At 39.5% G+C, this 11,281-nt stretch overlaps 1 protein-coding gene across 1 annotated transcript in view; it reads left to right on the forward strand.

Moving 5' to 3' along the window:
• CFAP126 (cilia and flagella associated protein 126) overlaps positions 1 to 11,272 on the forward strand; it is a 29,165-nt gene extending 17,893 nt beyond the window's left edge. The window contains exons 4-7 of the mRNA XM_028488142.2: positions 8,935 to 9,002; positions 9,208 to 9,288; positions 9,767 to 9,943; positions 10,333 to 11,272. Of these exons, the coding sequence (XP_028343943.1) occupies positions 8,935 to 9,002; positions 9,208 to 9,288; positions 9,767 to 9,943; positions 10,333 to 10,605 (599 nt within the window). The 3' untranslated portion in view covers positions 10,606 to 11,272. The remainder of the gene's footprint in view (positions 1 to 8,934; positions 9,003 to 9,207; positions 9,289 to 9,766; positions 9,944 to 10,332) is intronic.
• Positions 11,273 to 11,281: the final 9 nt, after the last annotated feature.

Here is an 11,281-nt window from a genome sequence, read left to right on the forward strand (position 1 = left end):
GGATGAATCTAGAGACTGTCATACAGAGTGAAGTAAGTCAGAAAGAGAAAAACAAATATCGTATATTAATGCATATATGTGCAACCTAGAAAAATGGTACAGATGAATGGGTTTGCAGGGCAGAAATTGAGACACAGACGTAGAGAACAAACATATGGACACCAAGGGGGGCAAGGGGCCGGGGGGAGGGGTTGGTGGAATGAATTGGGAGATTGGGATTGACATAAATACACTAATATGTTTAACATGGATAACTAATAAGAACTTGCTGTATAAAAAATTAATTAAAAAAATTCTTTATCTCTTTTAAACCATTTTAGTCAGAATTCTACTTTCTTGGATAATTACAATTGCAACGCCTGCTTTAATTTAAGAAAATAATTCTGGTACTTTTTTAGTCATTTATTTTTAGGCTTCCTGAATCTCTTCAATTTAGATATATTTCTTTTATACAGCATAGTGTTGGAATTTGCTTTTGTAGTCAATGTGAAAATCATTTTAACAGGTGTGGTAAGCCCATTTATATATTTGTTGATGCAATCAATATTTCTGGCCTTAGACCTGCCTTACTGTTTTAAGTTACATATTTTTAATATATGTAGGTCTCTCACCATGTGATCTATTTCATATGCTTCCTCCTCTCCCCACCCCCCACTTTTTTTTAACATACCTTCTGGTATTTAAGAGTTTGTATTTTTGTTCTAATGGCTAACTTTATCCTAATACTTTTATACAATACATAAGTTCTGTCTCTTTTTTGTTATTGTCTATATGAGCACGTGAGATGATAGAAAATACATATATTGGTCTCTGTCCCTTGTTCCTGGCACAGAGCTCCTGAAACCCTTGTAAATACCTAAGTGATAAAAGCACTAGGAACATCTTTTGTGCTAACATTTGGTCTTTGACCCTGGTTCCTGACAGAGTGTTTGGAATTTCCTGGGTAATAGGGGTGGGGGTGTCTTTTGTTCTAATGAGGTGATTATTGGTGGGCTCCTGGATGGAAGCTGGTCACCACCAGAAAGACCAAGTCATGATTAGAAGCTTAGACTTCAACCCCATCCCCCATTCTCTGGAGAGGGGAGAGGGGCTAGAAATGGAATTAACGATCCATCAGGCCTATGTGATGAAGCCTCCAGAAAAATCACAATAAGATAGGGTTTGGAGAGTGTCCAGGGAGAGTGGCAGACCCAGAGAGGACATGGGAGCTCCACACCCCTTCCCACATACCTTCCCTAAACATCTCTTCTATCTGGATGTTCTTATCATATCCTCACAGATATCCTCAAGTATTTTGTTGAGTTCTGTGAGCCATTCTAGCATAATTAAACTCAAGGAGGGGGTCATGGGAACCTCTGACTTACAGCTGATTGATCAGAAGCACAAGTAACAACCTGGACATGCAATTGGCATCTAAAGGGTAGTGGGGCAGGCGGTCTTGTGGGACTGAGCCCTTAACCTGTGGGATCTGATGCTATCTCCAGGTAGATAGTGTTAGAATTGAGCTAAATTATAGAACACCCAGCTGGTGTAATGGAATTACTTGATGTGGGGAAAAACCCCTTGTCTGGTGACAGAAGTGTTGTTAATGAGATAGTAGTGTGAGAGTAAAGGAGAAACACAGGAGGACTGGAGTTTTTCCTAATATAGAGCAACACTGAAGCTATCTGGGAATCTCTTAATCAGTCACTCCCCCCACCAGCCTCCATTGCTTTCCCCTAGCACCTAACTTGGGGCAAATCCTTTTATTTCTAGTTAATATCTGTATATGATAATCAGGGCTTATTCTATTGATACTTCTCACATACTACCTAATCTACCTCACATATCTAATCTCTCATTGTTAGCTGTACTATATTTACAGGGTTGCCAAGAAATCTGGAAACATAAATGAATACATATTAATGGTTTATTGGTATTATATTTCAATACAGAACAAAATAGTATCTTTTCCCAGACTTTATGGCCACTGTGTATATCGTCAAAGCACATAGCTATCACATAACTACACTCCTTCCATTAGAACCATCGTTTATTCTTGGTTATTCAAGTAAACATAAATTTAATTCTCTCCACTAGTGAGAGATACTGATGTCTCTTCAGTCATTGTGGTTGTCTACATCTTGTTCTCTAGATTCCTCAGGAAGTAGTCTTATCAAGAATATTCTTCTTTTATGGGGTATGGGAGGGTAGACGTAATAGCAGTCTCCAACAGAGGGAGCCTTAGGTTCCTCAAAGGAAAGAAAATAGGATAAAAAATTTGTAATCTATAGAGAAATTTTGAAATAGTGTCTATATTTGCAGCCATCCATTTCTTCAGTGCTTACTGTGTACAGAACTGTCTTTAGTTCCTATAAAGGAATATATAGAAAACGGGGGTGTAAATAGTTCAAAGTTGGTCCAGTAGCTTGGTTGGATAAGATCCTGTTAGCTCAGGAAAACAGGCAAAAGCTAGGTCTCCAATCCAAGACCCACTACCACCTGCCCCAGTGAACTAGCATACAGGGCACTTTGGAACTATCCGGAAGAAAACTTGGAGAGCTGTTGGTCAAACTATGTAATAGATGAGATGCTCAAGTTTTTACTAATGAGGTTACTAATGATTTTTCTGGTTGTAAAATTGCCATGGGGGGGAATTCTCTTGCTGTCAAGTGGTTAGGACTCCGCGCTTTCACTGCCGAGGGCCTGGGTTCATTCCCTGGTCGGGGAACTAAGATCCTGCAAGCTGCGTGGTGAAAAAGAAAAAAAAATTGCCATGGGAAGAAAAATACATTGAAAGTTCAGGTTGCTAACTTTTGGCTATTATAAATTAGAAATCACTAAATGAGGTAGTTTACCTAACAACGCAAATTTTTGAGGGAGAAGTTGCTGTGAATCTCTTTAATGTCTGGGAAGAGATGTGGGATAAAAGCAAACTTGGAGATCTCATCAGATATCTATCAAGGCTTCAAGTTCTGCCAGAGAACTCTTGATACATGGCTAGAGGGGATATAACCTCTAGAAGGCAATTTGGCACTATCTATCAAACTGCACATATCCTTTGACTTCACAATTTCATTTCTATAAATTTATCTTACAAATATACTCACACAGTGCAAAACAACACATGTAGAAAGTTATTCATTGCTGCACTGTGATAGCAAAAGTTTAAAAACAAACAATGTTCAACAATAGGGAACTGATTATAATACATCATTAATGTATATTATGCAGCTATAAAAAAAGCAAGGAAGCTCTTTATGCACTAATATTTAATGATATTCAAAATATATTTTTAATCTTAAAATGAAAGTAGTATGTTATGCTATAATTTGTGTAAAATGTAATGGTGATGAATAAAATATATATTTCTATTTATTATATCTCTTCTTGAATATGCACAAAACCTTGGAAAACTACAGAAAAAGCTGGTAACTGTGGGAAAGTTATTACCTATTTTTTAAAAGAAGATCCACTGGTTCAAAGCAAAAGCTTTACCTTCTATGGTCTCTCTCCACTTAAACTGACCAGCATTCTTTTTGTTCTTCCCATTCCCTCCTATTGTATTAGTAAGACTCTTACTAGGTTGCAAGAAAGGTACAAGCCCAAGTAATCTCAGGATGGTGGCTGTCGATGAGGAAGCAATCATACTGGCTGACTTGCAGAGAAATAAGAACAAGGCATTGCAGAGAACAATGAGATGGAGAAAAAAAAAATCCCTCTTCTTGATCATGTTCTATCTTCCAGATTCTATTCTAGTACCCTTTAAGGCCCAAACTATACTTTCTACTTTTGAAATCTGTTATAAATATCCCATAACTTTATAATAAATTCCCCCCTTTTCTGTTTCAGGTAACCTGAATAGGTACTTCTCTTTACTGGGCAGTCTTGAGTTAATACTAATGCTAAAATTATTGAACACTCACTATGCATTAGGCACCCTACTAGGCATGTTACAAATGTATAATTCTCAAAACTCAGATTATCCTCATTTCACACCACAAGGGTTCTCAGACCCAGAAAGACCAAGTAACATGTCCAAGGTCACACATTTAGGCAGAACCAGAATTTAATCCAGGCAATCTGACTCCTGTGCTCAGGTTGGTAGCTGCCCTCAATTAGGTAGTTTATACACTTCCTATAGACACAAAGTAAACTTGTAGTCCAATGGCAGATGATCTCAACCCAAATAAAAGATTTCCTAATGGTCTAATTTCAGGTATCCAAGAACCGAATCAAATGATGAAAATATCGTGAGGTATATTTTTTGAGTGGGGCCTTTATGAGCCCTTCCAACTTTGAAAGAGTTAAATCTGGTTCGAGGAAAGAACAACAGCTGTACCTAAAGTCAACCAGTCAATCTGAAGAAAGGCTAAAATTCAATACAATTTTATTAGAAGCTTGAAATTGCCTGTTACTATTTATATTACAATTTCCTAGTGTCTGTGAAATTCTAATTGGAGAATTCACACAGGACCCAGCCAGGATTGAACCATGGATTTTAAAAAGACACAAATAACATAAAATGGTCACCTCTCCCTGCAGAACAATGGGTTAGAGGATCCAGAAACAGACCCAAATATATTAGGGGATACAATAAAGGTGGCATTTCAAATCAGTAGGGAAAAGATGGCTTATTCAATAAATGATGCCAAGACAACTAGTTAGGTATCTGGAGATTGACCTCAGTTTAGTCACCAGAATAAATTCCAACAGAATAAAAATTTAAATACAAAAACTGAAACCAGGGGTGAATTATTTTTTAAATATTGGAATTTACAAAAAGCCTTCAAAGCATAAGATCCAGAAGTACAGAAAGTAAGAGTGATAAGTTTGACTACATAAATTTAAATGACAAACTGGGGGAAAATGTCTGCAACATAACTGACAAAAGGGCTGATTTCCTTAACACATAAAGTTCAAACAGATTAATAAAAGTGATCAACAGCTCAATAACAAATGGCAAAAAACATGAAAGGCTATTTTCAGGGGGAAAAAAAGAAATAAAACATATAAACATAAGGAAAAAAACATGTAATTAAAGAAAGTTTAAAACAAGGATACACCAGGTTTCACCTACAGCTTAAGAAACAATACAGTGTAATGGTTAAAACTGATCACTCTAGAGTCAGAATACTTGGGATTAAATCCTGGTTCTACTCCTTACCGTGCATGCCCCAGTTTCCTAGGCTGGGGTTCTTCTGAGAACCAAATGAGAAAATATGATAAAAAGCAACTGTGCCTGGCATATAGTAACTACATTAGTTTTTAGTATTAGATTTGACAAAAACAGGAAAAACATGGTAAGGGAGTGGAGAACTAAGCACTCTCATACACTGTTGGCAGATGTATAAACTGGTACAATGTCTTTGAGTGGCAATTTGACATTGTCTACTAATGTTCTAAATTCATTAACCCTTTGACTTTACACTTCACTTTTAGAAATTTATCCTACTAATCACATATGTTCCTAAAGATATATACATATATTTCTCTCTATATATCTCTATATTCATAAAGATATATATGTAGATATAGAGTTTCATTGCAGCAATGTATGTAACAGCAAAAGACTGGAAATAACCTAAATGGTCATCCAAATGAGACTAAATAAATACATGATGGTACACCCTAAAATGAAATAATATACTATCATGAAAAAAAAAACCCCCAAGATAGTCAAAAAAGCAAATCACAAAACAGTGTGAACGGCTTGCTCCCATTAATCTTAGAATGTATAGAATATTTCTGGAAGGAGACACAAGAAAATAATAACAGTAGTTGCCTCTGAGGAGCAAGACTGGGAGTTGAAGTCAAATGGAGATTTGCTTTTCATTAAATATCTTTCTGTAAAAGTGAAATTTTTTCCCACGTACACTTTTTTCAATTAAACAAAAACTAGTTAATTAAAAAAAATAAGATTGAAGCCATCATATAACATTACATCTCTATCAGAAAAGCATACCAGCTAAAGACAGAAGTTCCAAGAGAAATGATGCTTGCTTAAATATCTCTGTGGCTTTAGGAACCAAAATGTTATCACTCTAGAGAGCAATGAGAACCACAGGGACTAAGCACATGAGTCCCCTTTCCAGACCTCACACAAGCACATCTGTTAACTGCCAGAGTCTGTAAAACAAGAGCTGTTTTTACCTCCATCTCTAGAAGTGCAGGAGTGTTCTTGTACCTGGTGTGTTGGGTGGTATGAGGACTTTGGGAGAAGAAGGAAGGGAGAAGGGACTGACAATCATCCATGAAAATGCTCTCCTGGTTCTCCATGATCTATTTCTTTGGACAACTTATTTCTTAGTTTTTTTCCTTTCATTTTAATACCTTATGTATAAACTTTATAATTCAGAAAACACAATTCCACTTTCTCCCTAACAACCCGGTAGATGGCTCTGATAATACCATTTTAGATTAGTCTCAGAGAGGTTTCCTAGTCCAACAAATATTAGGTTTGTGTCACAGCACCACCACTTAATTTTCTAAATCTGATGCTTTCCACACTACAGCTTTCTTTCGTCATCCCTGCTCAATCTCCTGGCACCAGCTCCTGATTCCACCTCATCCCAGCCAACATCAAGCACCTTGGTTTTTAGGCTCTGTGATTCTAGAGAGTGATGGAAGAGACAGGAGTCATTTAAGGACTAAGGATATGTTTTTCTTTCTGGGAACAAATCTGAATCAGCTGCTTTTAAAAACATCATTCCTGGACTTCCCTGGTGGCGCAGTGGTTAAGAATACGCCTGCCAATGCAGGGGACACGGGTTTGAGCCCTGGTCCGGGAAGATCCCACATGCCTCAGAGCAACAAAGCCCGTGCGCCACAACTACTGAGCCTGTGCTCTAAGAGAGCCCATGAGCCACAACTACTGAATCCCACACGCCTAGAGCCCATGCTCTGCAACGAGAAGCCATCACAGTGAGAAGCCCGCACACCACAACGAAGAGTAGCCCCCGCTCGCCACAACTAGAGAAAGCCTGCACACAGCAACAAAGACCCAACGCAGCCAAAAATAAATAAATAAATTTATTTTTAAATAAATAAATAAATACATCATTCCTTTGTTATTCTGAGAAAATGAAGTAGTGGACCCTGTAAACAGGGTCTTGGCAGTACTGAGTACCTACCATGGTATGACATTATCTAGATACTTTATTCACCTCACCTCATTTACCCTGTAATTGTTCTATTATCTCCACAATACAAATGACTATAGAAATTCAGTGAAGGGACGTCAGTTGTTTAATGCCATACAGTTCCTATGTTCCTGTGTTGAGTAAGGACTCGAACCCCAGTGTCTGGCTCTAAAATCTATGGTACATTACACCACACTGCCCAATGAACACAGCTCTTGGGGCTCCATGGTTTGTTATGGTGGTTAAAGACCCCAAAGACAACCTGTAAGTTCTTAAGCAGGGGAAGTTATGCTAGAAAAACGTCAGGGCCACTATTCAACCAATTTTCTCAGATTTATTTACTCTGTCCCTCACATCTCTAAAATGAAAATGAACCTAAGTTTCAGGGGAAAAGATTGGGGGCAGTGTCAGCCAAGAAAGTGATTAACAAGAAGGAAAAGGCAGCCCCTGCTAATTGGGAGGTAGTCGGAGAAGGTCTGCCTTCTTGAGGTTGCCAGGCAACACAGGTAAACAGAGGAAGTGGCAGGATCATGGCCACTAACTACAGTGCCAACCAAGTAAGTACTCTTTTCCATTTCTTTAACATTTAATTTTGCCTTCCAGATTCCACCTTTGGTCTGACCCCTCCCATAGGATTCTGATGACTGAATATACAGCTGAGAGTGGGGTGAAATAGTATTTTTTTACCTCCTCAGCTCCTCAGGGGAGGGAGGGCCCAAGGACAAGTAATAGGTATCTCTGGGTTAAGCTTGTAGGCCCTAACCCAGAGGTCAGCAAAGTTTTTCTAAAAAGGGCCAGAGAGTAAATATTTTAGGCTTTGTGGGTCGAGTGACAAAATCAGAGATATTATATAGGTATGAGAGAAAACACTTTTCCATAAAATTTTGACAAAATTCAAAATACAAAAACTGAGTGCAATTTTTTGTAATATCAATGAAAAGCATGAAATTCTTATAGGATGAGAAAATATTTTGCTTAATTGGGGTACAAAGTTAGTGTTCCCCTTTATCAAATCAACTGCAAATGTTCATCTATAAAAACAATTCTTAGCTTTCTCAGGCCATCCCAAAACAGACAGGAGGATGGATTTGGCCCAGGCCAGAGTTTGCTGACCGCTGGTCTAGACCAGCACTGCAATAAAAAGATAATGTGAGTCACAAATGTAACTTTAAATTTTCTAGTAGCTACGTGAAAAAAATTAAAAAGAAATAAAGTTAATTTTAATAATATAATTTACCCCAGTTAAGTCCAAAATATTATTTCCAACACTTAATATTTTAAGTTATAATCAGATGTTTCACATTCTTTTTTGTACTAAATCTTCAAAATCCATTGTATTTTATATAGTTGACCCTTGAACAAGGCAGGGATTAGGGTACAGATCCCCACACAGTTGAAAATCTACATATAACTTTACAGTCGGCCCTCCATAACCAGGGTTCCACATCCACAGATTCAACCAACTATTGATCATGTAGTACTGTAATACATATTTATTGAAAAATACATATTTATTTATTTATTGTAAGTTAACCTGCACAGTTCAAACCCATGTTGTTCAAGGGTCAACTGTACTTACAAAGCACCTCAGTTTGGACTAGTCACATTTCCAATGCTCAATAGCCACATGTGGCTAGTGGCTCCATGCTGGACAGCACACAGATGAAACAAATCACATCCTCTCTAAAGTGAGTTAAAGCTTACTTAGCATGGTTGTTCATGCCTTTGGTCTTCAAATCTAAAGAACTGTGCCTAGCTATCATTTCCTGGGCTTGGGGCCTTTGAGTCTCATAGGGATTTTCATCTTTTTCTCCACAGTATGAAAAAGCTTTCTCACCCAAGTATCTGCAGAACTGGTCTCTCGCCAAGCCAACAAAAGAGGTATTCCACGTTCAGCACACCACAATGCCAGTTTCTGGTTCTTTACGTCATACTCTATGTAATTCACTGGTACCTAACTTCTTTCAGCCTTCTTTGAATTCCCATATCCTCCTCTCCCTCAGTCCTTAATTCAAGCCCTTCAAATACTTTCTTCCACTTTTCCACTCCATGTTCACAAGCACTTCTCTCCCCACCTCTACCCCAGAGGATTTCTTCCCATGAAGGCTACACTCAGATTATCGCCAATGATCGTGGTCATCTGTTGCCTTCAGTGCCCCGTTCCAAGGTGAGATACTCATCTCCATTCTCATCTTGAAAGGTAAAGAACTGAGGCACGGAACTGGAGTAACAGAGCAGGGAGACTTGCAATCTCCTGCAGCTACTATTTGGAAAACTAAAGTGCAATCTAATTCACATTGTAACACGAGTTACACAGAACAGGGTTGTGTTTAACACCCAGAATTCCTTAAGCAGATGAATGATCTGTATAAAATGAACCCCTTCAGGTGATAACATTTATGCAGTGGGTACGCTGCCCAACTTAACCTAAGGATGTGGAATTTAAGCCAGCAGAGATAAGGGGATGAAAAAATTAGGGTAGCCTAAATGAGAGAGGGAAAAGGAAGAGTGGGGAAATTAAGCTTTCATTCTTGTTTCATGACGATGCATTCCCAAAGGTAAAGGGTGGAAATAAGACAAACGGCCCAATAGGTCAGTTACTGGGAGTGAGAAGCCCTGTTGAGGAATCCCATTTTTCCTTTTAGGCAAGTCCTTGGGGTTCCTTCATGGGCACCTGGCAAATGCCTCTGAAGGTACCCCCTGCTCGGGTGACCCTGACCTCCCGTACAGCTGCTGGTGCTGCCTCCCTTACCAAATGGATACAGAAAAATCCTGATTTACTCAAGGCCTCCAATGGGCTACATCCTGAAATCTTAGGCAAGGTATCTGTTCCTCCCATCTAATCTCAATCCTGTTGTCTTCACTTCTTTTCAACCTCAAAAATGCCTAATGTTATACTACCACAATCCCAGCAGGGGGAACCTCTAACCAATTCTGTCTTACCCTATCTAGTCCTTAAACAACCTCTGAGGCCTGAAGGGATAAGCTAAGGGCATCTTATCCACACCCTCCCACTCACACCCCCTCCACACAGTACAAAATGAGCTGATCTCAAGGGGAAGTTAAAAGTATCAAATGTAACTCTTCTTATTTGAAACCTGACCTTTTGTTCATGGAATGGGGAGAAAGGGATCTAGAAATTTGAGATGGATTGGGAATGATCTAGGCCTAACCTGAAACATAACTGTCTCTTCTATTCCACCCCTGACAGCCCCATGATCCAGACAGTCAGAAGAAACTTGGGAAGTCTATCACAAAGACTGTACAGCAAGCACCAAGTCCAACCATAATCCCAAGCTCCCCAGCATCAAATCTCAATTCCCCAGATCAACTCCAATGCTCACACCCCTCTGAAGGTCACACTCCAGGTCCCCAAGGCCCACCCAGCTCTCCAAAGAGTCCACCTGGAAGCCCATGTATGCTAGAACACTGTGCAGGTCCTAATTTAGCCGAGGTCCAGAAATGCAAACCTGGAACTCCATAAGGGACTAAGGGACCACACTGAGAAAACCTGTCTAGAGATTGAGTGATGTACGCAAGACCCCCCAGTCAGGGAAATTATGGATGGGAATAAAGGCAAATCTGGAAAATAAACAGTTTGTTGAATCTTTTACTGATTTGGATTTTTCCCTCCTGCTATGTCTGCCTCTTTTAACCCATAACTAGGAGGAGGGTTGTAGGAAATAGAGCAGGGAAAAGAACATGACAGTGGCTTGGGGGTAGAACACGCTTTTACAAGGATTGAGTCATTTCCAGAAATAACCAGTCATCCCTACTTGCTCACTTTTCATCCTGAGCATGAACTACAACTTCAAAGTCAGAAGTACAATCATTTAGAGTTGAGTGTGTGTATGTGCATTTGGAGAATGTGGGGAAGAAATGGGTACAGGAAGCCAGAGTAGAAGACACAATCCTTGTCTAACACTTCATTATCTGATGACAGAGCACACAGGGAAAACAAATTAGAATTATAAAATCAAAACTCAAGCAAAGGGGGCTTCCCTGGTGGCACAGTGGTTGAGAGTCCACCTGCAGATGCAGGGGACACGGGTTCGTGCCCCGGTCTGGGAAGATCCCACGTGCCGCGGAGCAGCTGGGCCCGTGAGCCATGGCCGCTGAGCCTGCACGTCCGGAGCCTGTGCTCCGCAACGGGAGAGGCC

This window comes from Physeter macrocephalus, chromosome 4, assembly GCF_002837175.3.
Source record: "Physeter macrocephalus isolate SW-GA chromosome 4, ASM283717v5, whole genome shotgun sequence".
In the NCBI taxonomy this organism is placed as follows: domain Eukaryota; kingdom Metazoa; phylum Chordata; class Mammalia; order Artiodactyla; family Physeteridae; genus Physeter; species Physeter macrocephalus.